Source organism: Pristis pectinata, chromosome X (assembly GCF_009764475.1).
Source record: "Pristis pectinata isolate sPriPec2 chromosome X, sPriPec2.1.pri, whole genome shotgun sequence".
Classification (NCBI taxonomy): Eukaryota; Metazoa; Chordata; class Chondrichthyes; order Rhinopristiformes; family Pristidae; genus Pristis; species Pristis pectinata.
The window spans coordinates 13,610,278-13,638,254 of NC_067450.1; the positions used below are offsets into that span (position 1 = coordinate 13,610,278).

Consider the following 27,977-nt stretch of genomic DNA (forward strand, 5'->3'; position numbering starts at 1 on the left):
GGGCCAGGGATGTTGAAAATCCCACTGGAAAGCTGGAAACGGGTGTTCCCTGTTACTGATGTCACTGAGGTGAGTTTCATACCAGAATCACTAACAAAGTTCCCAATGGAATTTCCTAAATAGTATTGATGTCTAGAAATGGTCCCAATTTTCCTCAGCTCCATTCAACCTGATTTTCAATTGCACAGCACCTTATTTTCAGCGTTGAAAATGAAATTCTAGGCCTATGTGTTACTGATGATAAATACATTTTCCAGATCGGTGACTTGTTGACAGCAAGGTACCTCCTCCAGCAGCTTAGTGACATCGGTGTCGACTGTGGGCTGCCACATTAGATGTCCCAAACAACCTTTCTGTTTGTCTGGAGGTCCAGCACAGAATCTGCGGGTGTAAGATGCCCCACCAGTGCAGGCCAGTCTAGGAACCACAGTCAGAGTAAAAGCTGCTCACCTGCAGGCTCATCAGAACATTGAGCAAATCATTCATTCCTGTCAATGTGTTCACATTCTGGAAAACAGCGACCAACAAGGTGGGAGTGATTGCGATTGTCCGGGTGAAGACGACACGGGCAAAGCGAGACCACTTGAGGTTCAAGAAACCCTGGGAAAGGGAAACAAGACATTGAGAATTTATCCAGTGGACTTGCTTGTCGTGACGCCCCTGGTAGGGTAACAAAGACAAGTCCTGCCCTGACATGACAATTTAGTCTTGAGGAATTCTGTAATTCAAAACGAGTTACCAACTAGTTAATGATACCCACAAAACTGTCTTCTACGCAAAACTCTACCCAGAACACTCTACGCAAAAGATGGATTTCACTGTGTGTTTCGATGTACACGTGACTAATAAAGATGTCTTATCTTATCTTATTCCTTGCCCAGCTTGTGAGCTTTGCTCTCACTATTTCTGAAGTTCACTTTATAATGTAAGGAAAACCCAGGCACTAACATCAACGTGAGAACGACCAGATATTCTATTTGCAGAGACACGTACTGTGATGCTGAGGGGAACACCCTGCGCTCCTTTGACGTTGTTGAACAGCTCATCCAAATGACAGTGACAGAGCCTCCCTCCAGCACCCACTGGCATGTTGACAATACTTGTGCAGATCTCCGGAGTGAGGTTTGAACTCGTGAGGAGTCTGAAAAAAACTGCTGGGCCAGAGAGGTCTGCTGTAATGTTGAGTTAAACTGGCACTAACGGCTTTCAGCACCGTAAAGGATGAGGCTTTTGTTTTGGAGTGACAGAGGCAAACGCAAGGGTAAAGTAAGGCCAGAAATGCAAGTCAATGGAAGGCAGACCTGCTTCAGACAGAGCAACACACAATCTGTTGGAGGGAATCAGCGGGTCGGGCAGCATCTGTGGGGGGGGGGAAGGAATTGTCAACGTTTCGGGTCAAAACCCTGCATCAGGACTGAGAGTGGGGAGGGAAGGTGGCCGGTGTAGACAGGAGAGGGTGAGGGGCGAGACAGGGGCTGAGGAGGGGTGGAGGATGACGGGCAGGTGGAGACAGGCAAAGGAGGGGAGGGGAGGGGTGGAGTTGGGAGGCAGAGGCAGGTGGGTGATAGATGAACACAGACACAAATAAAGGCAGATGGAGCGAGGTGTGGGGAGGGGAGGGTAAAGGTGGGAGACGGCTGCTGGAGGGGGATAAGCAGGAACGCAGAGGGCTGCCAGTGCTGGGCCCTGATAATGGGAACCATCAGGGGAGAGGTGTATGGCAGGTAGAACCAGGAGGGGGAGAGAGGGGAGAGCCGGTGGGTGAAGTGTGTGGGTAGTGGGTCGATGGCATTCCCACAGCGCCCTGTCCATCCCTGGCCTTCCCCGCTGCCGGGGGGAGGCCCAACACAAACCAGAGGAACAACACCTCATGTTCCGCCTGAGTTGTCTACAGCCCAATGACATCAACATTGAATTCTCCAATTTCAGATAACCCTCGTCTCCCACCCCTCCTTCCAATTCTCCTCTACTCCTCCCATTTTTGACCCTCTTCCTATACCCCTCCCCTCCAGCCCTGGATCACTCATTTTCGTCCCACTCCCCCTCCCAGTTCCATCAACCCACCTCCCCCGCCCCCTCCCCACCCGTCTGGTTCTGGTTCTACCTGCCATACACCTCTCCCCTGATGGTTCCCATTATCAGGGCCCAGCACTGGCAGCCCTCTGTGTTCCTGCTTATCCCCCTCCCGCAGCCGTCTCCACCTTCACCCTCCCCTCCCCACACCTCGCTCCATCTGCCTTTATTTGTGTCTGTGTTCATCTATCACCCACCTGCCTCTGCCTCCCAACTCCACCCCTCCCCTCCCCTCCCCTACCTGTCTCCACCTGCCCGTCATCCTCCACCACTCCTCAGCCCCTGTCTCGCCCCTCACCCTCTCCTGTCTACACCGGCCACCTTCCCTCCCCACTCTCAGTCCTGATGCAGGATCTCGACCTGAGACGTCGACAATTCCTTTCCTCCCACAGATGCTGCTCGACCCGCTGAGTTCCTCCAGCAGATCGTTCGTTGCTCCAGATTCCAGTGTCTGCTGTCTCCTGTGTCTCTGCTTCTGACTGACTCTTCCCTCCCCCTCAGTTGCTGGCTGTGTGACAGGGCTTTCTGGATTGTCACGGGGTGAATATGTTGAGGCATCCTAGCTGACCCAGCTGTGTTTATTCACCCCAAAAAAACAAAGGCTGCAGTCCACCAGTCCTTCGTAAGGTCCAGTCCGAGTGACAAATGATTTAGTGTTTGGACTGGCGAGTAGCTGATGTTGTTCCATTATTCAAAAAGGGAAATAGGGATAATCCTGGAAACTATAGACTGGTGAGTCTCACATCAGTGGTAGGGAAGCAATTGGAGAGGATTCTTAGGGATAGGATTTATGAGCATTGGGAAAACCATGGCCTAATTAGGGGCAGTCAGCATGGTTTTGTACGGGGTAATTTGTGTCTTACTAACTTGATTGAGGTTCTCGAGGAGGTGATGAGGGTGATTGACGAAGGTAGAGCTGTGGATGTTGTCTACATGGATTTTAGTCAGGTGTTTGACAAGGTCCCTCGTGGGAGGCTCATCCAGAAGATTAAGATGCATGGGATCCACGATGACTTGGCCATTTGGATTCAGAAATGGCTTGTGCATAGAAGACAGAGGGTAGTGGTCCATGGGACTTATTCTGGCTGGAGGTCTGTGATTAGTGGTGTTCTGCAGGGATCCGTACTGGGACCCCTGCTGTTTGTGATGACTTGGATGAAAACATGGATGGGTGGGTTTGTAAGTTTGCAGATGACACAAAGATTGGTGGTGTTGTGGACAGTGTAGAGGGTTGCCAAAGGATACAGCGGGATACAGATCAGTTGTAGATATGGGCGGAGAAATGGCAGATGGAGTTTAATCAGGCCAAGTGTGAGGTGTTGCACTTTGGGAGATCAAATGTAAAGGGACAGTACACAGTTAATGACAGGATCCTTAACAGGGTTGACGTACAGAGGGATCTTGGGGTCCAAGTCCATAGCTCTCTGAAAGTGGCTGCACAGGTTGATAGAGTGGTAAGGAAGGCGTACGGCATGCTTGCCTTTATTAGTCGAGGCACTGAGTTCAAGACTCAGGAGGTTATGTCGCAGCTTTATAAAACTCTGGCTAGGCTGCATCTGGAGTATTGCATACAGTTCTGGTCACCCCATTACAGGAAGGATGTGGAAGGTTTGGAGAGGGTGCAGAAGAGGTTCACGAGGATGCTGCCTGGATTGGAGAGTATGAGCTATAAGGAGAGGTTGGACAAACTTGGGTTGTTTTCTCTGGTGTGGCGGAGGCTGAGGGGAGACCTGATAGAGGTTTATAAGATTATGAGAGGCATAGATAGAGTAGACAGCCGGTATCTTTTTCCCAGGGTTGAAAGGTCTAATACCAGAGGGTATGCATTGAAGGCGAGAGGGGGTAAGTTCTAAGGAGATGTGCAGGGTAAGTTTTTTACACAGAGGGCGGTGGGTGCCTGGAATGTGCTGCCAGGGGTGGGGATGGAGGCAGAAGGGATTTGTTTATTTTAATTAGTCCAGCACAACATTGTGGGCCGAAGAGCCTGTTCCTGTGCTGTACTTTTCTGTGTTCCATGTTCTATGACCTGCCACCCATTCCACTTCCTTTGCCTCCTAATCAACACAAAATTTGCTTGAAATCAATTTTATGTAGAGGCAGTCCTCCAGATTAACCTCATTCACCCTGTTCAATACTCAGAATGCTTTTGCTCAATTACCTCCATTCCCATGTGAAAAGATTAGGTTTCTCTCGTCTCAGAATAAAAACAGAAAGTGCTAGCTAGGAACTCAGCAGGTCAGGCAGCACCTGTGGGTGTTCAGGTTGGACACCCTTTGTCAGAATTGGAAAACAGAGCGTCTGAAAGGGAAGGCAGGTCGCTCTTTCCCAGTTCTGACAAGGGGCCTCAGACCTGCAACACCATCTCAAGTTTTGTCTCCACAGATGCTGCCTGACCTGCTGAGACTTTCAGCATTTTTCACTTTTGTTTCAGGATTCCAGAGGTGCAATGTTTTGACCAGAGCTTTGGATCCACAACATTAGGGCTTGGCCATGTGACGACTCTCCATATTATCCCCAGCACCTGAATCTGACCATTGTATCCCACTGACTAGAACTGGATCCAGTGCTGACAGTGGAGGGACCAGAACTGGATCCAGTGCTGATGGTGGGAGAGACCAGAACTGGACCCAGTGCTGATGGTGGGAGGGACCAGAACTGGATCCAGTGCTCATGATGGGAGAGACCAGAACTGGATCCAGTGCTCACGATGGGAGAGACCAGAACTGGATCCAGTGCTCACGATGGGAGAGACCAGAACTGGACCCAGTGCTCGTGGTTGAGTCTTGTACTTCTTTAAAAGTATTTATTCTCGGTACACCTCCGTGTTCTCTTTTATTTGCAGTTTAGGAAACAAAGTCAATGATTACCTCCATGACAAACTGTCCAGTGTATGTCCCTGACATGGTTGAACTCTGACCTGCAGCCAGGATACCAATGGCCCAGATGTAGAGGGCAGGAGCTCCAAAATAGCAGCCCAACACCACACCCTGAGGTCAAAAGAAAAGGATGGTTAACTGACGAGTGCAGTGATGTTGTTGATCTGGTTGTTTTCTGGACTTCAGTGGCAAGTGCTCCTGTCGCTGGAAGGAAAGGAACTTCTCTCAGGTTGTCAGTACTCCCTTGTCACTCAGCCTGAGCTTCTCCTCTTGCCCTCTCTAACTCTGACCCCTTATTCCTGGAGCCACCCCAGTGAATGTGATTAGAATGACATCCCTGTTTCTGTACTTCCATTTGCAAAGTCCAGGATCTGAAATGAATCACTGACTGTTGCTGTTGTTCACTTCCCACATAACCTGACAGTTTTACCCACTAAAATGTCCTGTACCGTCTGTTGCCCAGATCACTCAGCAAGTCTGTATCTTTCACCCTTACCGTTGTTAAACTTTAACGTTTGGTTCATCTGCAGACTTTGAAATTGTGCCGTGTGTTCTGGTTGAGGACATTAGTGTACAGCAGATACATCAGTTATCCTCAGAACACCACTGCATCCCATTCTCCAACCATCCATCACGCCTCTCTGGTTATTATCTCTCAGAAGGCCATAAAGACTCGTTAAAAACCTGCAAATACCCAAGAGCATGTGGAAAGACACGTAGAGTCTCAAAAGTGTCAGAGAGGCCCTATAAGGCCTTGAAAGTACCCAGGAAAATTCTCCAGAAGGCTTGCAAAAGTTGATGCAACCTTGTAAAGATTTGCAATAATCTGCAGAGATTCATAAAGAACTGAAAAGAGCAGACCTGCAAGTCTTGTAAAATCCAGTAGACGTGAAAATATGTAAAGATCCATAAGATCGTCTATCATCCCCAGACCAAGAGACTCAGCATGTTCAGACTTTTAGAAACCCTTGTGAACTAATGAAGACCCATATACTGTACGTACAGAAAGATGCATGAAAGCCAGTAAATAAAAAATAATGTTGTATGTATGAAAAGAGTTCATACAACACTGTTTCATACAACACCCTGTGTATGAAAAGAATTAAACGGAGGAAGAGATTTCAATAAAGATGCAGAAAGTCCTGTAAAGTTTATAAATGTCTGTACATATCGGTTACAAAGCAGAAAGACTTGAAAAGAAGTGTGAAGACTTGTGATCATCTGTTGAGATAGGTAAATATCACTGAAGTAATCAATGGAATTCCCAGGGAAAGCCCGACGCTATTGCAATGGCCTGTTGGAATCCGTAAAGACTTTCAAAAGCTCAGAGAAACATAATGACCTGGAACTGTTTGCAAAGATTAATATGATTGTAGTGTTTAGTTCAATTTACAGCTGTGAACACCTGTTCAAATCTGTAGACTTCAGGTACATGCAAAGGCCCTTGACTTGTAAGGACCCAAATCCTCACCGTCCCCTACTGGGCTGTGACCCCAACTCTGTTCCCTACCACTGGATCGTGACCCACACCCCACCACGGCAACCAGCTATTGGTGGCCAGGTTGCAAATGAGCAGAGAATCAGAGAGAGAAGTGGCATGGACACAGGCACTTTGGCCCACCGAGTTTGCACTGACCATCCACCACCCAATTACATGAATCTTAACCCATCCTGACACCTCCATCCTCCCCCCCCCCCCCCCACCACCCAAGACTGGGGACAATTTACAGCGGCCGATTAACCCACCGATCCGCATGTCTCTGGGATGTGGAAGGAAACCAGAGCACCCAAGGAACCCCACATGGTCACAGGGAGAACGTGCAAACTCCACACAGATAGTGCCGGAGGTCAGGGTTGAACTCATGGCTCTGGTGCTGTCCTGCCAAAAAGACGGGAACTCAAGGTTCCAAGCCCCGGGCTCCACAGCCGCAGACCACGACAGGCAATGAACTAGGCTGAGGGCCCTGCTCTCAATGCAAGGGTTGCATCTGCAGGTGTGACTTTCATTTTCCTTTCCAGCATCCCACTCCACTCTATCACCTCCCCAGATTCCTTCACCCCACCCACTACACTCTCTGTGCAGCGTGGAGGCTGATTCAATTGTGCACGACACCTTGTGTTGTGTGTAAGAGAATTTTCCAGTGGGAGTTCTTCCCACAGAGATGGCTGTTTTCAGGTGTAAGTGCTGAGGCTTTGTTGAAAGGGGCTTCAGTAAGGAGGTTGAGCAGTGGTAAGGGTAAGATGAGATAAGATTTCTCACTTTCCTCTGTATTCCTCGTGGTTTCGACACAACAGTCAGGGCCGTCACATGTTCCTCCTGCAGGATGTGGGTGATCAGGGAACCTTCCAGTGTCCCTGGTGACTCCACCTGTGGGAAGTGTGTCCGACTGCAGCTCCTGACCGACTGTATCGAGGGGCTGGAGCTGCAGTTGGACTCACTCAGGAGCATCCGTGAGGCTGAGAGGGTGATGGACAGGAGCTTTAGGGAGGTGCTTGTGTCGAAGGCACAGGCAGCAAGTGAAGGTGGAGGGGGTAGGCAGGGAGTGCGGGGTCCTCCTGGGGCCAGTCCCCTCACTAACCAGTATATTGTTTTGGATGCTGCTGGGGGTGAATGGCCTTTCAGAGGAGAGCAGCAGCCAGGTCTGTGTCACCACAACTGGCTCTGATGTACAACAGGGGAGGGTGGTGATAGGGACACCTGTAGTGACAGGAGACTCCACAGGGAGGGGACAGATAGGAGATTCTGTGGCCACGAACGAGACTCCAGGATGGTGTGTTGTCTCCCTGTGCCAGGGTCAAGGACGTCTCTGATCGGTTGCAGAACAGTCTCAGGGGTCAGCGTGAGCAACCAGAGGTGGTTGTGCACATTGGTACCGACAACATGGGTAGAAAACTGGATCAGATCCTGCAGAGTGAATATAAGGAGTGAGGCAGAAGGTTAACCTCAAGAGTTGTGATGTCTGGGTTACTCCCGGCGCCCTGTGCTAGTGAGGGCAGGAATAGGAGGACAGGGCAGATGAGTGGGTGGCTGAGGAGTTGGCGCAGGGGGCAGGGAGTCAGGTTTCTTGGACCACTGGGATCTCTTCTGGGGCAGAGGTGACCTGTACAAGAGGGACAGGATGCTCCTGAACTGGAGGGGGACCAGTATTGTGGTGGGTGAGATTTACTAGTGTTACTCGGGAGGGTTTAAACACATCTGTCGGCTGGGGGTGGGGGGAGGAGGTGGTGGGACCCAAGGCAGTCATGGAGCAGCTGAGAAAGTTGAGGCAAATACAGAGTTTAAAGCAAGCAAGTCCAGTGGACAAGGCAGTCAGGGGCAGGACGGGGAGTGAGGAAAGTCTGATGGACTCAACAGCATTTGCTTTAATGTAAGAAGCCTGACAGGTAAGGCAGGTGAACTCAGGACATGGGACTGGGATATTGTCGCACTACCGGAGAAGCAGGTAGATCCGGGGGTAGGTGCTTCCAGCGTGATAGAGGTGGAGGGAAGTGAGGAGGGGAGTTGTGATATTGGTTAGGGAGAACATCACGGCAGTATTTGGAGAGGATATCCTGAGTCACATGGGCAGAACATAAAAAGAGGAAGATGTGATCACATTGATGGGATTGTACTATAGGCCCCAATAGTCGGCAGGAATGAGAGGAACAAATATGCAGGGAGATCACAGGTAGGTGTGGGAATAACAGGGTTGTAATGGGAGGTGAGTTGAACTTGCCTCACATTGACTGGGACTGCCACAGTGCTAAGGGATTGGATGGGGCAGAATTTGTTCAGTGTGTCCAGGAAAGTTTTCTCAAGCAGTATGTAGACGGCCCTGCTGGAGAGGGGGCAACGCTGGACCTCCTGTTGGAAAATGAGGCAGGGCGGGTGACTGAGGTGTCAGTTCGGGAGCACTGTGGGACCAGTGACCACAGTTCTGTTAGTTTTAAATAGTTACGTAAAAAGACAGAAATGGTCCAGAAGTTAGTCCTAAATTGGGGCAAGGTAAATTTTGAAGACATTAGACAGAAACTTGAAGAGGTTGATTGGGAGAGGTTGTTTGCAGGTAAAGGGACATCTGGCAAGTGGCTTTTAAACGTGAGATGGGGAGAGTTCAAGGTTAGTGTGTCCTGTTGGAGTGAAGGGCAAGGCTGGCAGGGGTAGGGAACCCTGGTTCACGAGGGACATTGAGGCTCTGGTCAGGAAAAAGGAGGAGGTGTATACCCGGTACAGGCAGCTGGGATCAAGTGAATCCCTTGAGGAGTACAAGAGATGTAAGGGTACACTTAAGAGGGAAATCAGGAGGGCAAAAACGGGACATGAGATACCTTTGGTAAATAAGGTAAAGGGGAATCCTCAGAGATTCTACAAGTATATTAAGAGCAAAAGGGTTACGTGGAGAGAAATAGGGCCCCTTAAAGATAAGTGTGGTTGTCCATGTGTGGACCCACAGGAGATGGCCGAAGTCTGACATGAATATTTCTTATCTGTATTTACTGTGGGGAAGGACATGGAAGTGAGGGAACTCAGGGAAGAGGACAGTGATGTCCTGAAACATATCCACATTACAGAAGAGGAGGTGCTGACTGTCTTAAAGCTCATAAAGGTGGATAAGTCCCCGAGGCCTAACCAAGTGTATCCTTGGACATTGTGGGAAGTGGGCCAAGGAATGGCAGATGGAGTTTAACTCGGACAAGTGTGAAGTGACGCATTTTGGGAAGTTAAATCAGGGCAGGACACACGCAGTGAACGGCAGGGCCCTGGGGAGTGTTGTAGAACAGGGAGACCCAGGGGTACAGGTACATAGTTCCCTGAATGTGGTGACACAGGTAGACAGGGTGGGGAAGAAAGTGTTTGGCATGTTTGCCTACATCAGTCAGGGTACTGAGTACAACAGTTGTGATGTTATGTTACAGCTGTACAGGACGTTGGTGAGACCACACTTGGAGTAGTGTGTGCGGATCTGGTCGCCCAGCTACAGGAAAGGTGTCATTAAGCTGGAAGGGATGCAGAAAATATTCACCAGGATGTTACTGGGACTGGAGGGCTTGAGTTATAAGGAGAGACTGGACAGGCTGGGACTGTTTTCCCTGGAGCGAAGGAGGCTGAGGGGTGACCTTATCGAGGTTTATAAAATCATAAGGTGAATGGTCACAGTCTTTTCCCCAGGGTGGGGGAATCTAAAACTGAAGGGCACAGGATTAAGGTGAGAAGGGAAAGATTTAAAAGGGATCTGAGGGGCAACTTTTTCACAGGGAGGGTGGTGGGGATATGGAACGGGCTGCCAGAGGAGGTGGTTGATGAAGGGAAAATTACAACATTTAAAAGACATTTGGACAGGTTCATGGATAGGAAAGGTTCAGAGGGAGATGCAGACAAGTGGGACCAGCTCAAGTAGGTGCCATGGTTGGCATGGACTAGTTAGGCCAAGGGCCTGTTTCCACACTGTGACTCCACCAAAACCCTGACAATGTCATAAAGGGAAAACCGTGGTGAAGGAAAAAGGAAGGCATTTCAGAGGCACTGGTGTGGAAAGTCTCATCATTGGAATAAACATAATGGAGCTGGAGAAACTGGGAGAATGGAATGGATCCTTGCAGGAAGCAGGGTGGGAGGGGTTGGAGCTGAGATAGGTGGGAGTGTGATGGATATTGGTCACCCACCTACCCCCTGAGTTGGAGATAGAGGGAGGGGAAGAGCTCAGAGAGGTGGGCAGGGTGGAAATTGGTGATTGGTTTATGATTGTCACAGGGACAGAGATGCAGTGAAAGCTGTTGTTTGCGTGCCATCCAGACAGATCATAGAGTCACAGACCACTACGGCACAGAAATAGGCCCTTCAGCCCATTCAGTCCATGCCGACCTGATCTTCCGCCTAGTCCCACCTGCTTGCACCCGGACCATAGCCCTCCAAACCCCTCCCATCCATGCACCTGTCCAAACCTCTCTTAAATGTTACAATTGAACCCACATCTACCGCTGTCAGCTCATTCCACACTCGCACCACCTTCTGAGTGACAAGTTCCCCCTCAGATTCCCCTTAAATATTTCACCTTTCACCCTAAACCTATGTCCTCTAGTTCTAGTCTCACCCAACCTGAGGGGAAAAAGCCTGCGTGCATTCACACTATCTACACCCCTCATAGTTTTGTATACCTCTATAAGACCTCACCAACATCTTGTACAACTTCAACATAACATCCCAACTCCTGTACTCTATGCCCTGATTTACGAAGGCCAATGTGCCAAAGGCTCTCTTTACGGCCCTATCTGCCTGTGACGCCACTTTCAAGGAACTGTGGACCTGTATTCCCAGGTCCCTTTGTTCTACCGCGCACCTCAGTGTCCCACTGTGTGAGTCTTACCCCGGTTTATCCTCCCAAAGTGCATCACCTCACACGTCTGCATTAAATTCCAGCTGCCATTTTTCAGCCCATTTTGCCAGCTGGTCCAGATCACGCTACAAGCTTTGATAGCCTTCCTCGCTGTCCACTATGCCTCCCTATCTTGGTGTCATCCGCAAATCTGCCATACATTGAGGTAGTAAAAAGGGAAACAGAATGCAGAGTATAGTGTTACAAAGAAAGTGTAGTGCCAGTAGACGAATAAAGTGCAAGGTCCACAATGAGGTAGATTGAGAGATCAAGAGTCCAAGAGTTCATCTTTTAGCATTCAAGGAAAGAGTACCAATGCAGTCATTAAAGTAACATCAAAAAAATTGTGGGAAGGGACCATGTTTTTCAGGAATTCTGAAGACTCGAGAAAGGACCAACAGTCAGGGCTGAAGATTCCTGGCCAAGAAGTGGACCCAGTTGGTGGAAGGATTCATTAGACGGGGATGTCGGGAGATGAAGCGGAGACTCCTGCTGAGGACTGATCGCTCGGGATCAGGGAGGGGACAATCAGAAGGGATGGTGAAGGTGCAGCAAGGACAAAGATTGTGAGGAGATTTCGGCTCAAAGGAAAGTGAATGGTTGGAAGGAATGGAGGAGTATTGGACTTGAGGAACTGTTGGAGCTTGTGATATTTGGTGTTTGTTGAAGCAATGAGTGCAGTGAAGGATGGTGTGGGACTGAAGGCCAGGATCACCTTGAGTCAGCCCGTAAGTGCAACACTGTCACTTTAATCTACCATCCCACTCCCACTCCGGCCTCTGTCTGTTATCTCCTGTGCTGTTCCAATGAAGCCTGGTATAAGCTCAGGGATCAACACCTCATCTTCACCTCGGCAAACTGTGGCCCTCAGGACTCAATGCTGAATTCAACAATTTTAGATAACCATCCTTTCTCGTCTGTATCAGAACAACAAAAGATTGTCAACCTGAAAGTTCACTCTGTTTTTTCCTCTCCACAATGCTGCCTGACCATTGAGTATTTCCAGAATGTTCTGTTTTTTTTTCAGATTTCTAGCTGTTTAGCTTTTTGTTCTATCCTCTGCCTGTGGCTGTTAGGCACTGCCCTCTCCGGCGCGCAGCCCGTGTCCAGACCACTGAGTCAGTAACAAGCCCAGCCAGGCCAGCAGCTCATTGAGGACATTCACCACGGAGATCTGGTTGTCCTAGCCTGGGAGAGGGCCACTAGATGTGGCTGAAGTCATGGTCCACTCCTGGCTGTCTGTTTTCAACTGCATGCTGCTATTACCTTAGAGGTATGAGAACGAATTCTTACACCATTCCCATGTCCCTAATAGATCTGTACAGACTAGTAAATGACCCAGAAAATGGTGCAAAGGTAAAAATTACAATGCATAGACCGTGTAACGCAGACCTGTTAGATCTATAAGGATATCCTGAAAGATTTATAAAAACCCTTTTGAGCTCAAAGACCTGTCAAGGGAAACAAAAAAACCCATTAAATAGTTGGAAAGAGCTGTAATGAATTGCAAAGAAATGCACTGACTGAAAAACAGCCCATTAAGACGCATTCACGAGTACAGGTTCCTCTGGCGTACTTACCCCTTTGTAAATATCGACATCAAGAGTCTCGTTATTGACTGGGAAGAGATCAGAATGTGGACTACTGCTGTTTGAACACACCTCATGCTGCAAGAGAAAAAATGGTGAATGGTATTGCTATTGGTATTGGTATTGGTTTATTATTGTCACTTGAACCGAGGTAGAGTGAAAAACTTGTCTTGCATACCGATCGTACAGGTCAATTCATTACACAGTGCATTGAGGTAGTACAGGGAAGTGCATTGCAGGTAGACAATAAGGTGCAAAGTCATAACAAGGTAGATTGTGAGGTCAAGAGTCCATCTTATCATATTAGGGAACCGTTCAATAGTCTTATCACAGTGGGATAGAAGCTGTCCTTGAGCCTGGTGGTACGTGCCCTCAGGCTCCTGTATCTTCTGCCTGATGGAAGAGGAGAGAAGAGAGAATGACCCGGCTGGGTGGGGTCTTTGATTATGCTGGCTGCTTTACTGAGGCAGTGAGAGGTATAGATAGAGGGGAGGCTGGTTTCTGTGATGTGCTGAACTGTGTCCACAACTCTCTGCAGTTTCTTGCGGTCCTGGGCAGAGCAGTTGCCGTACCAAGCTGTGATAATCCAGATAGGATTCTTTCTATGGTGCATCAATAAAAGTTGGTGAGTGTCAAAGGGGACATGCCAAATTTCTTTAGCCTCCTGTGGAAGTAGAGACGCTAGTGAGCTTTCTTGGCCGTGGCATCTATGTTGTTGGACCAGGACAGGCTGTTGGTGATGTTCACTGCTAGGAACTTGAAGCTCTCAAGCCCTCATGACCTCAGCACCATTGATGTAGACAGGTGCATGTACACCGCCCCCTTTCCTGAAGTCAATGACCAACTCTTTTGTTTTGCTGACACTGAGGGAAAGGTTGTTGTCATGATACCATATCACTAGGCTCTCTGTCTCCTTCCTGTACTCCAACTCATCGTTATGCTTCCAGATATGGTCTTTTCTCGGGGTCTTTTCTCTTTAAAACCATGTCACATTTCTGTACCACTGTTGGTGGCACTCAGCATCACAACACAGGGCAGAAAACACAGTGCAAACTGACACTGAAAAGACATCAAGAGGGTTTCAGCACTGTGGCATCCACACGTGACCAAGTCACTCTGGCAAACGGTTACAAATGTGAAGCATTAGGAGCCCAGAGTAAATGACTTCAGCTGCCGACAGACTTATTGTACAGACAAGTAATTGCAATCACTGTCCAGCTCTTGCTTTCGGAATTCCAACAGTACAGCTTACCCAATCCTAAGTATCAGCTCCTCTGCTGGGGGAGCTAAAATGTTAACATTTCGGGTGTTACAAAATCTGGCATCGAGACTCACAGACAGTGCATGGAGCAGAGTGAGTGAATAGTTCCCTTGACTTGCTTCTGACTGCAGGACACACGCAGCCTTAAGTATTGAACTTGCCAGTGGGCGTACCTTTGGATGGAGCTGAGGACAAATGTAGTCCATCGCCCTGCCGCCCCCTCTCTTTGCTGGAGCCTTCTTCCCCAGGGTTGGGGAATCAGGAACTAGAGGGCATAGGTTTAAAGCGAGAGGGAGGAGATTCAATAGGGATCTGAGGGGCAACTTTTTCACCCAGAGGGTGATGGGTGTGTGGAACGAGCTGCCAGAGGAAGTGGGTGAGGCAGGTACATTAACAACAGTTAAAAGACATTTGGACTGGTACATGGATGGGAAAGGTTTAGAGGGATACGGGACAAATGTGGGCAAATGGGATTAGCATAGATAGGCATCTTGGTCGGTATGGACCGGTTGGGCTGAAGGGCCTGTTTCCGTGATGTATGACTGTGAGCCTTTGACTCGAAAGTACTTTATTGGGCAGGACAGGGGTGACTGACCATGAACAAGGATGGCAGAAAGTGTCAGTGACAGCCCAGCCACAGTCCTGCTCAAACCATGGTGTCAGCGTGCAATGACTGGGCACCGGCACATGCAGGTTTTGCTGCTTGGAGTGTGCCCACTCCCACACTCACCACTTGCGCGTTGGTCTGATTATAAAAGGCTTCCGCAAACACCGAGACCACAAAGACGTTAATGAGGAAAGACACAAACAAAGCCAGGCAGGCTTCGATGAAGAAGTAACGATTTGCCTCATTCACTTCCTTCTTATTGGCTCGATTCACATCCCTGGACTGAGAGAGAGAGGGAGAGAGAGGGAGAGAGAGAGAGGGAGAGAGGAAGAGAGAGGGAGAGAGAGGGAGAGAGAGAGGGAGAGAGGGAGAGAGAGGGAGAGGGAGGGAGAGAGAGAGAGAGAGGGAGAGAGAGGGAGGGAGAGAGAGAGAGGAAGGGAGAGAAAGAGGGAGAGAGAGAGGGAGGGAGAGAGAGAAGGAGGGAGAGAGAGAGGGAGGGAGAGAGAGAGGGAGAGGGAGAGAGAGAGAGGGAGAGAGAGGGAGGGAGAGAGAGAGAGGGAGGGAGAGAGAGAGGGAGGGAGAGAGAGAGGGAGAGAGAGGGAGAGAGAGGGAGAGAGAGAGGGAGGGAGAGAGAGAGGGAGGGAGAGAGAGAGGGAGGGAGAGAGAGAGGGAGGGAGAGAGGGAGAGAGAGGGAGAGAGAGAGGGAGGGAGAGAGAGAAGGAGGGAGAGAGAGAGAGGGAGGGAGAGAGTGAGAGAGAGAGGGGGAGAGAGAGGGAGAGAGAGGGGGACGGAGAGAGAGAGGAGGGAGAGAGAGAGGGAGAGAGAGGGAGAGAGGGAGGGAGAGAGAAGGAGGGAGAGAGAGAGAGGGAGGGAGAGAGAGAGGGAGGGAGAGAGAGAGGGGGAGGGAGAGAGAGAGGGAGGGAGAGAGAGAGAGGGAGAGAGAGGGAGAGAGAGGGAGAGAGAGGGAGAGAGGGAGGGAGAGAGAGAAGGAGGGAGAGAGAGAGAGGGAGGGAGAGAGAGAGGGAGGGAGAGAGAGAGGGGGAGGGAGAGAGAGAGGGAGGGAGAGAGAGAGGGAGAGAGAGAGGGAGAGAGAGGGAGAGAGAGGGAGAGAGAGAGGGAGGGAGAGAGAGAGAGGGAGGGAGAGAGAGAGGGAGGGAGAGAGAGAGAGGGAGAGAACATCAGTTCTAGTTAGTCCCACAGTCTCAATTCCCTCCCTGGTTTTGCCCCCTCAGTGTTTCACCTAATCACAAAGCTTCAGTCAGAAACATCTTGAAGCACAAGAAGGCTTTTGTTTTGGCAGCACGCAGGGGGGCCAACTGATGCGCAGCAAGATCCCACAAATAACAAATGGGGGATTAATCTCTGGAATTATCTACCCCCGTGGGTGAGGAAAGCTGGATCATTAGAAGTATTTAGAGTGGAGGTGGATAGATATTTGATAATCGAGGAACAGAGGGGAATGGGGAACTGGCACAGTTGAGATGAGGCCTGGAGTGGATCAGCCGTGATCATATTGAATGGCGGGGCAGGCTTGAGTGGCCGAGTGTCCTCCTCCTGCTCCGGTTTTCTTGTGTTGTTGTGCAACCACATTGAGTTGTTTTTACTTGGGATACTGAGGGACACATACTCTCTACGGGGAGTGCTTGGAAGTCTCGGGTGGGAGCTTTGAATCACCTTTTTCTGAGGGAGCAAGGTTTGGAAAGTAGGTAAGCAGGCAGCTAAAACTGGCAGGGTTGGGCACTCATTCAGAAGATGACCTTTGCCCAATGTCGCTGATTCAGATCAGCTCTAGAGGAAGCAGGGTCAGAGCAGGATCCATGAGAAAAGCCACGGCCTTCCCTGCCCCACACTCCTAGCTCCTAACCACCCTCCCCACAAGCAGGTGCGCCAGGTGCCACTGAAACTTCCTCTGTTGGCAGCTGCTCACTGCTCTATTCCCAGTGAGCAGCAGGCCAGTGGCTTTTAAACAAGAGGAGGTGCTGGCGGCCTTGAGGGGCATAAAGGTTGATAAACCCCCGGGCCCTGACCAGGTGTCTCCGAGAACATTGTGGGAAGCTAGGGAAGAAATTGTTTGGGTTCCTGGCAGAGATATTTGTATCTTCGTTAGCTACAGGTGAGGTACTGGAAGACCAGAGGGTGGGTAATGTTGACCTTTATCTAAGAAAGGCTGCGAGGACAAGCCAGGGAACTACAGGCCGGTGAGCCTAACATCAGTGGTGGGGAAGTTACTGGAGGGGATTCTGAGAGACAAGATCTACCTGCATTTGGAAAGGCAGGCACTGATTAGGGAGGGTCAGCACGGCTTTGTGCGTGGGAAATCGTGTCCCTCGACTTTATTTAACTTTTTTGAAGAGGTGACCAAGAGGATTGCTGAGGGCAGGGCAGTAGACGTCATCTACAGGATCTAGATCAACTGGAAAGTGGGCAAAGGAATAGCAGGTGGAATTTAACTCAGACAAGTGCTAAATGATGCATTTTGGGAAGTTAAATGAGGGCAAGATAATCCCAAGAGGTTCTTCAGTTATATTAACAGTAAAAGAATGACTAGAGAGAGACTAGGTCCTCTTAAAGACCATCAGGACCAAGATGGCCAAGATTTTTAATGTCTATTTCTCCTACAATGGAGAATATCATGGACGCCAGAGAAATGAGGGGAATAAGTAGTGAGGTCTTGGATTATATGCATACTATGAGGAAGGAGGGATTTGCAGCCTTGAAGCACATTAAGGTGGGCAAATCCCCAGGGCCTGACCAAGTCCACCCCTGGACCTTATGGGAGGCCAGGGTAGAAATCACGGAGGCCCTTGTAGAGATATTTGTTTTGTCGTTAGCCACTGGAGAAGTTCCAGAAGACTGGAGGGTGGCCAATGTTGTTCCATTGTTCAGGAAGGGTAACAAGGACAGGCCAGGGAACTACAGGCCGGTGAGCCTGACTTCAGTTGTAGCGAAGTTACTAAAGGGAATTCTGAGGGACGAGATCTACCATCACTTGGATAGTCGAGGCCTGATTAGCAATAGTCAGCATGGTTTTGTGCGTGGCAGGTCATGTCTTATGAATCTTTTGGAATTTTTTGAAGAGGTAACTAAGGGGATAGATGAAGGTAGGGCGGTGGATGTTGTCTATATGGACTTCAGCAAGGCCTTTGACAAGGTCCCGTATGGCAGGCTGATCTGGAAGGTTAGATCACATGGGATTCAGGGGAAGCCAGTGAGGTGGATTCAGAATTGGCTCCATGATAGGAAGCAGAGGGTGATGGTTGAAGGTCGATTCTCCGACTGGAGGCCTGTGACTAGTGGGGTGCCCCAGGGGTCAGCGTTGGGACCTCTGCTATTCGTTATGTTTGTAAGTGATTTGGATATGAATGTACATGGCACAATTAGCAAGTTTGCTGATGATACTAAATTAGGGTGTCTTGTTGATAGTGAAGCAGGTTACAATGAATTGCAAAGAGATCTTGATCAGTTCAGGAGATGGGCTGAGGAATGGCAAATAGGTTTCAACTGAAATATGTGTGAGGTGATGCATTTTGGACAGTCAAATTAAAGTAGGAGTTGTACAGTGAATGGATACTCACCCTGACCAGGGCCGAGTACAGGTAGATGTTGTGGGGCATGATCACAGCGCCAACGATGCCAACCGCCTGCTGCAGCTGTTGGCTTCCACAGTTGTCACAGCCGGGCACAAACATCCCCTTCAGCAACTGTCGCTGGTCTGGCTTCACCGTCACATACTGTGGGCAGAGAACACAGTCTGTCAGGTGAGTCATGGTGCACCCCACCCTGTGCGCTCAGGCACAAGTGTACAGTAAATGAATATCAAAGAACCAAAGGGCACTGCATTCGGTGTTCACACTGTGGTCTCCTCTACACTGGAGGAACCAAACACAGACTGGGTGATCCCTTTGTGAAGCCCCTGTCACTTTAATTCTCCACCCCACTGCCACTCTGACCTCTCAGTCTGTAGCCCCCTGGACTGTCTCAGTGAGGCCCAATGCAAGCTGGAGGCACAGGATCAGTCTGGGATTTTACTCAGTTTTCCTCTCTCCTGGGAACATCCCATAGCCCTGCGCTAAGCAACACATAACACAGACAAAGGAACGTATTCTGTTCCCAACTGCCACCTTAACCCATTTGGCCTCACCCTGTTCCAGATTTTCCCTTTGTCCTATCTCCATCCCTCCCCCAACTTCCTCTCCCAACTTCAGCTAACTTCTCCCTCCCCCAGTTCTGGCGAAGGGTCTTTGATCTGAAATGTTAACCGTTTCTCTTTCTGCAGATACTGCCTGACATGCTGAGTGTTTCCAGCGTTCTCTGTCTTTAGTTACACGAATGTACGGAAAGTGTTGAGGAATCTAACCGGGAAACCGTTCTTTAGAAGTCATTTCCGGGATGTGGGAGTTGCTGGCTATTTATTTCCCATGTCCAATTACCCCTTGAGAAGGTGGGGGTGAGCTGCCTCCTCGAACCGCTGCAGTCCTTCTGGTGAAGGTGCTCCCACGGTGCTGTTGGGGAGGGAGCTCCAGGGTTTAGACCCAGTGACGACAAAGGAACGAAGATATGTTCCCAGGTCAGGACGGTGCGTGACTTGGGGGGGAACCTGCAGGTGGTGGTGTTCCCCTGTCCCTGCCGCCCGTGTCCTTCTCGGGGGTGGGGATTATGGCTTGCACATCCAATAAAGTTTTCAGAGACAGAAACTGGAAGAGACTTATGTTGATTGTGTGGCTTGATCATTCAGACTGGGCTATCCAGTTACATAACTGAATTTTTCCCTAGCAGAATGAAGACGTTCATGCAATCATCTTGTATCATTGATTGTCGCAACCAAATTTACTTGACTTCAATCCATTCATATTCGAATAGAACTTCAGGATCCTGAACATCAGGCCCCAGATGGGCTCCTGGGGGCTGAACCCTGTATTGGCAAACTTAGTAAAGCACTGGAGCAATACACAATCTGCTGGAGGAACTCAGTGGGTCGAGCAGCATCTGTGCGAGGAAAGGAATTGTCGACGTTTCAGGTCAAAACCCTGTATCAGGACTTCTGCTCCAGATTCCAGCAACTGCAGTCTCTTGTGTCTCCATTAGCAAAACACTGCACTTGTGTCAGGCAACTTATACCATAGAAAGCATCCTATCTGGACGTATCACGGCTTGGTACGGCAACTGCTCTGCCCAGGACCGCAAGAAAACTGCAGAGAGTTGTGGACACAGCTCAGCACATCACGGACACCAGCCTCCCCTCCTTGGACTCTGTCTTTACCTCTCGCTGCCTTGGTGAAGCAGCCAGCTTAATCAAAGACCCCACCCACCCGGGTCATTCTCTCTTCTCTCCTCTTCCATCAGGTAGAAGGTACAGGAGCCTGAGGGCACCTACCACCAGGCTTAAGGGCAGCTTCTATCCCACTGTGATAAGACTATTGAACGGTTCCCTTATATGATGAGATGGACTATGACCTCACGATCTACTTTGTTGTGACCTTGCACCTTATTGCACTGCACTCTCTCTGTAGCTGTGACACTTTACTCTGTACTGTTATTGTTTTTGCCTGTACTACCTCAATGCACTCTGTACTGACTCAGTGTAACTGCACTGTGTAATGAATTGGTCTATATGATCGGTATGTTTTTCACTGTACCTCGGTACATGAGACAATAATAAACCAATGCCAATACCAAATCAAGAATCTGCAATTCAGTGAGATTCAGAAGTATTATGAAAAGAAGTGCAAAAAATAAAAGCAAATCCAAGCCTGATAATGTAGTGCAATTCCTTGTCTCAAACCCACCTAGAAGGACAAGGGCAGGCAGGCACAGGGAACACCTCTAAGTCACACAACAGGCTGACCTGGGAACATATCTTTGTTCCTTCACTGTCACTGGGTGTAAACCCTGGAACTCCCTCCCCAACAGCACCGTGGGAGCACCTTCACCAGGACGACTGCAGCGGTTCGAGGAGACAGCTCAGCCCCACCTTCTCAAGGGTGGACAATAAATAGTGACCTTGGCATTGCCACCCAGACCCCAGAGAAAAATTAATAAAAAGTAGTGAGGCAACCACATGGATATAAATTTTAAAAATTCAGTTCAAAGAAACCAACTTCACCTTCTCTTACCTCATAGCCAAACGTGATGGCCATTACTGTAATTAGGAACCCAAAGAGAGCTTCCAGTTTTCTCAGACCTGAGGAGAAATTGTGGTGAATTGAGAAATTGGTCAGTCAAATATGTTGGCAGAATATAGTCTTAATGGTAGGACTCTTGGCAGTGTGGAGGATCAGAGGGATCTTGGGGTCCGAGTCCATAGGACGCTCAAAGCGGCTGCACAGGTTAACTCTGTGGTTAAGAAGGCATATGGTGTATTGTCCTTCATCAATTGGGGAATTGAATTTAGGAGCCAGGAGGTATTGTTGCAGCTATATAGGTCCCTGGTCAGACCCCACTTGGAGTACTGTGCTCAGTTCTGGTCGCCTCACTACAGGAAAGATGTGGAAGCCATAGAGAGGGTGCAGAGGAGATTTACAAGGATGCTGCCTGGGATGCGGAGCATGCCTTATGAAAGCAGGTTGAGGGAACTCTTCTCCTTGGAGAGACAGAGGATGAGGGGGGACCTGATAGAGGTGTATAAGATGATGAGAGGTATTGATAGAGTAGATAGTCAGAGGCTTTTCCCCAGGGCTGAAATGGTAGCCACAAGAGGACATAGGTTTAAGGTGCTGGGGAGTAGGTACAGAGGAGATGTCAGGGGTAAGTTTTTTACTCAGAGAGTGGTGAGTATGTGGAATGGGCTGCCGGCAACGGTGGTGGAGGCTGATACGATAGGGTCTTTCAACAGACTGTTAGATAGGTACATGGAGCTGAGTAAAATAGAGGGCTAAGGGTAAACCTAGTAATTTCTAGGGTAGGGACATGTTCGGCACAACTTTGTGGGCCGAAGGGCCTGAACTGTGCTGTAATTGTTATATGTTCTATGTTCTATGTTCTATGTAAATTGAACAGCTGTAATTGAACACTGTAACCAGGACAAGGATCACCTGAATAAGGACAAGGAATACTGTTCGACCATTATCAGGACAATAGCCGATGAAATAAAAGTTGGTTACGGCTCTGTTTAAACTGACGCAGAGTTCAGTGTCCCAGCTGGGAGGCGAGAGTGCACGTATGTCTGTGCTCTGTTATCTATCGCTTACTCCTTCCGAGGATTGCTGAAAGGACAAACTGTGGAAGAGTACACAGGGAGTGTGGTCCCACAGAGAGGGGGAGAGTGGAGAGTGGGCATCCCCAGTGCACACGTGCAGTATTCTTGCTTTTTGAGTCCGAGGGTTCCGACTTCAAGCCCCATTGCAGAACCTTGAGTACAAAAGTCTTGTCTGACTCTTCAGTGCAGTACTGAAGGAGTGCTGCACTGTCAGAGGCGCTGACCTGTGGTTGAGGTGTTAACCTAAGGCATTGTCTGTCTCTCAGGTAGATCCAATGACACTGCAAAAGCATTTCATTGGCTATGAAGGTATTCTGAAAGGGATATGAAAACACGATTGTTTCCTCATGCAGCTGGTTCTTGTTAATTAACCTTAACACAGAACATAAAACAGCACAGTACAGGACAGGCCCTTCGGCCCACCATGTTGTGCCCAACTAATTAAATCAATGACTCCTAGATAATCTCATCTCTCTTCCCCGCACATTCACCATATCCCTCCATTCTCTGCACATCCATGTGCCTATCTAAGAGTCTCTTAACCCCTCTATCATATCTGCCTCCACCCCCACCCCTGGCAGCACGTTCCAGGCACCCACCTCTCTCTGTGTAAAAAACTTGCCCGGCACATCTCCTTTGAACTTTCCCTCTAGTACTAGATATTTCAATCCTGGGAAAAAGATACCAGCTGTCTACTCTATCTATGCCTCGCATATTTTTTAAATTTTCACCAGGTCTCCCCTCAGCCTCCGCTGCTCCAGAGAAAACAACCCAAGTTTATCCAAGCTCCCCACACAGCACATGTCCTCCAAACCAGGCAGCATCCTGGTGGACCTCTTCTGCACCCTCTCCAAAGCCTCCACATCCTTCCTGTAATGAGGCGACCAGAATTGAATGCAATACTCTAAATGTGGCCTAACCAGAGTTGTATAAAGCTGCAACATAACTTCCTGGCTCTTGAACTCAGTGCCTTAACTAATGGAGGCAAACAGGCCGTATGCCTTCTTTACCACCCTATCAACCTGTGTGGCCACCTTTAGGGAGCCACGTACCTGGACCCCAAGATCCCTCTGTTTATCAATGTTGTTAAGGATCCTGCCATTAGCTGTGCACTCTTGCTTTATGTTGGATCTCCCAAAGTGCAGCACCTCACACTTGCCTGGATCAAACTCCATCTGCCACTTTTCTGCCCATATCTGCAACCAATCTATATCCCACTGTATCCCTTGGCAAACTTCTACACTATCCACAACACCACCAATCTTTGTGTCATCTGTAAACTAACCCACCCATCCATATTTTCATCCAAGTCATATATATCACAAACAGTGGAGGTCCCAGTACGGGTCCCCGCGGAACACCACTAGTCACAGACCTCCAGCCAGAATAAGTCCCGTCGACCACTACCCTCTGTCTTCTACGGACAAGCCAATTCTGAATCCAAACGGCCAAGTCACCGTGGGTCCCATGCATCTTAATCTTCTGGATGAGCCTCCCATGAGGGACCTTGTCAAACACCTTACTAAAATCCACGTAGACAACGTCCATAGCTCTACCTTCATTAATCACCTTCGTCACCTCCTCAAAAAACTCAATAAAATTAATAAGAAATGACTTGGCCCACACAAAGCTATGCTGACTGTCCCTAATTAGCCCATGGTTTTCCAAATGCCAATAAATCCTATCCCTAAGAATCCTCTCCATGAGCTTCCCCACCACTGATGTGACTCACCGGTCTATAACTTCCAGGATCATAATTTCCAACCTTATTGAACAAACTCTCCCCCTTTCCCACTCACTCACATGCTCTCTCCCTCTCTCTCTCACACACACACACACTCACACACACTCGCGTGCACACACACACAATTGCGCACACACACACATACTCACACAGAGACACACACTCACACACACAGACACACACACACTCACGTGCACACACACACTCACACACACACTTGTGTGCACACACTCACATACACACACACAGATACACACACACTCTCTCATACACACACACTTACATGCACACACAAAATTGCACACACACACATACACATACACAGACACACGCACTGGCACACAGAGAGACACACACACACTCGCATGTACACACACGTACACTCACGCACACACACACTCACGTGCACACACACTCATATGCACACACACAGACACACACACACTCACACACAGAGAGACACACACACTCACACTCACTAGCACACACACACTTGTGCACACACACAGTTGCGCACACACACATACTCACACTCACACACACACTCGTGCACACACACACTTGTGCACGCACGCACACGCACACACACACACATCTAATCTGTCACCCTCACGCCCAGCTCCTTTCATTCTCTCTTCTTTTTCCAGTCTCCTATCTTTGCCTTCAGCTCCCCCTCCCTGTCCCCGACCACCCCCACCCCACCCACTCTCTCTGAGATGTCGAATCATTGATTGTATGGCTCCAATGGACCATCTAATGTGTGGGCCAGTGAACACACTGAGGGGTTCCACCCTCACCATACAGGTTGGGGTGGGGCCCATTGCCACTGACCTCAGTGCCCATGTGAACGCCGATCTGGTCGAGTTGTCGGATGGTCACCGGCCACGTACCACTGCCAAACCCAGCTACAACACAACACGGGTTTGTGGAGAGGCTGAAAAATTGCCCACATCTACTTTGTCATTAACACGTCTGTGGAAAATGATCCGAGAAGATTTTCAGCTCAATAAGTTGTAAAGTGTGTGGGCTCAGTGGGTTCCAATGATGGCTGTCGCAGAGGTACAGACAGATAGATGAGGAGACACTGTGTACGCAGTTTGTACAGGGGCCCTTCACTGACTGTCTCTGAGACTGGCCCAGAGAGCAGGGAGTCATTGTACCATACAATGCTCAAAAGGTGACTGCTTTAGAGAAGCAATTATTGTTCACAACTGATATTAAAGACACCACAATGTTTCCCCTTTTCCTTCAAAAAGAAACATCAAATGACAGCGGATTTATAAATTGAATGATGTCACTAGTTTTCACACTCTGTGATCTTCATCGTGGTCACTCCCCACGGACACTGCCTGATCCACTGGGAATTTCCAGCTTTTTCTTTTGTTTCAGATTTCCAGAAACTGCTGTCTTCTACCTCTCACAGTTCCAGCACACTTATCCTCAACACATTTATCCACCTATTAATCAGAAAGCATCGTATCACCTGGACAACCCTGGTCCCCTCTCCCTCTCTGAAGCTGAGCACACTCGCGTTCTCTCACTTCCCCAGTTCTGGTGAAGTCTTGTTCAGCCCAATCTGGCACAAGAAGTGAAGGATGTGGAACGTTAACTGTCTCTCTCTCCACAGATGCTGACTGACCTTAGCATTTTCTGTCCTTTTTCCAGACTTAGAGCATCTGGGGAGATAGCTTTTCTCTATCTTGACTTTAGATTTTACAGAATCGTAGATTTAGTTTTAGGTTTTAGAATCGTACAGCAAGGAAACAGGCCCTTCGGCCTAACTGGTCCATGCCGACCAAGATTCCCATCTAAGCCAGTCCCATTTGCCCATGTTTGGCCCATATCCCTCTGAACCTTTCCTATCCTTTTAAAAGTGCCTTTTAAATGTTGTTAATGTACCTGCCTCAACCACCTCCTCTTCCATACACTCACCGCCCGCTGGGTGAAAAAGGTTGCCTCTCGGGTCCCTTTTAAATCTCTCCCCTCTTACATTAAACCTACATCCTCTAGTTCTTGATTCCCCAACCCTGGGAAAAAGACTGAGTGCGTTCACCCTATCTATGCCCCTCATGATTTTATACACCTCCATAATATCATCCCTCATTCTCCTACACTCCAATGAAAAAAGTCCCAGCCTGCTCAACCTCTCTCCATAACTCAGTCCGTCTGGCAGGCCAATAGCCACTGCCTTCACATTCAGTGACCCTGGTGTTCTTCCATAGCCTTGTTTTACAATTCCTTCAGTACCATTACCCTGGGTCTCCATTTTGTGCAGCCTTGGTTGGCGGACAACTCACAGCATCTGCATCATGCTCTCACTCAAAGCTGTGTGCAAATTGGGCCAGCCACCTGCTGTGTTCATTCACTTGGTCCAGAATGTGTACGAGAGCAGCGGGCAACCCAACATGTAGTGGAAGAAGAGTTGAGGAAGGGGGGCCTGAGTAGGGCTGGGCTCAGGACAGTTCCACATGTCCCACAAAGACACAGGTGTAGTTTGGGCCCATGCGGGTTCCCATTTGCAGAAAGGCAGTGGGGTTGAATGCGAAGTTGTCCAAAGCGAGAATGAGCTCAGGCAGGTGAATGAGTGTGGACTGCAGGGCGTCTGGTTGGTCCTCTGTTCAGGGAAGAAATAAAGGGGGACTGGTGTGGATGGAGGTGTAGTGGGTTTGGACGTCTGTGGTGAAAATGAACTGGTTGGAACCAGAAAACTGGGAACCGAGGGCAACGGAAACACCGCCGATGTAAGTGGGAAGGGACTGGGTCAGGGGAGGACGTAGAGTCATGGTAGGAAGAAGCAAGTCCTCTGGGGCAAGAGCTGAGACAATGGACAGTCCTGCCTGTGGATCGGAGAGGATCTGGAAGCAGGCTGTGTGTGGGGATGGGGGACCGAGAGGCTGGAGGGAAGATCTCGAGGTCGGTGACTCTGGGAGATGATGGCCTGATCTTCAGTGGTGGAGTCCTTGATGGGCAGGTATGAGGAGGTGTCAGAGAGCATTTCCATAATTTCACCACCTCCATTGTAACGCCACCAGATGGATCCCACTCCTTCCTCCTTTCAGCATTCCAAAGGGATCGCTCCTTCTGTGACTCTCTGGCCCATCTCCACCAGTCATTTCCCTTCTTACTACACCTTCCCATGCAAACAGAGCCAATGCAACACTCGTCCTCTCACCCCTTCCCTTCCCACCATCCAAGAACTCAAACAGTTTTTCCAAGCGAAGCAGTGATTCACTTCCACTTCTTCTAACCTCGTGTACTGCATGTGGTGTTCACAATGTGCTCTCCTCTATGCTGGAGATACCAAACACACATCGGGTGACCATTTTGCAGAGCTACTCAGTCTGGTCCACAAGGACAACCCTGACCTTCCAGCTGCCTGTCACTTTAATTCTCCATCCCACTCCCCCTCTGACCCCTTTCTCCTGCACTGTTTCAACGAAGCCCAACGTAAGCTCAGGAAGGGCACCTCACCTTCAGACTGGACACATCACAGCCCTCAGAACTCCACACTGAATTCTCCAGTTTCAGATAACCTGCCTTTTCTGTTTGCATCTCACATTTTCAACAATCACTCTTTTGCCTCGGTCATCTTCAGGTAGTTCACATTCTGTATGTAGCGGTTAGTGTAACACTATTACAGCGCCAGCGACCCGGGTTCAATTTCCGCCGCTGTCTGTAAGGAGTTTGTACGTTCTCCCCATGTCTGTGTGGGTTTCCTCCGGGTGCTCTGGTTTCCTCCCACATTCCAAAGATGTACGGGTTAGGAAGTTGTGGGCATGCTACGTTGGCGCCGGAAGCGTGGCGACACTTGCGGGCTGCTCCCAGAAAACTCTGCGCAAAAGCTGCATTTCACTGTGTGTTTCGATGTACATGTGACTAGTAAAGATATCTGATCTTTTTTTTTATTTACAGCGTGGTAACAGGCCCTTCCGGCCCAACGAGTCCGCGCCGCCCATTTTAAACCCAAATTAACCTAATCCGTACGTCTTTGCAATGTGGGAGGAAACCGGAGCACCCGGAGGAAACCCACGCAGACACGGGAGAACGTACAAACTCCTTGCAGACAGTGACGGGAATTGAACCCCGATCGCTGGCGCTGTAATAGTGATCTTATCTCCTCCTCATCATACCTTCTTCACACGCACCTTCCCCACCCTCTCCCAGCCGCTCCACCACCACTTGTGTCTCTCAGTCTCCTCTGGTCTCTGCCCAACTACAAACCTTCCCTTCGTTCTCTCCACCCCTCCCTCTTCATAAGTTTGCAGCTAACTCAAAAATT

General features: G+C 49.3%; 1 protein-coding gene across 1 annotated transcript in view; it reads right to left on the reverse strand.

Annotated features, from left to right (window-relative positions):
• Positions 1 to 27,977, reverse strand: part of LOC127567050 (natural resistance-associated macrophage protein 2-like) — an 80,259-nt gene that overhangs the window by 15,582 nt on the left and 36,700 nt on the right. The window contains exons 8-13 of the mRNA XM_052009715.1: positions 20,873 to 20,940; positions 18,335 to 18,490; positions 14,883 to 15,041; positions 12,883 to 12,969; positions 4,941 to 5,060; positions 451 to 600 (exon numbers count right to left, since the gene is read on the reverse strand). Coding sequence (XP_051865675.1) covers positions 451 to 600; positions 4,941 to 5,060; positions 12,883 to 12,969; positions 14,883 to 15,041; positions 18,335 to 18,490; positions 20,873 to 20,940 — 740 coding nt within the window. The remainder of the gene's footprint in view (positions 1 to 450; positions 601 to 4,940; positions 5,061 to 12,882; positions 12,970 to 14,882; positions 15,042 to 18,334; positions 18,491 to 20,872; positions 20,941 to 27,977) is intronic.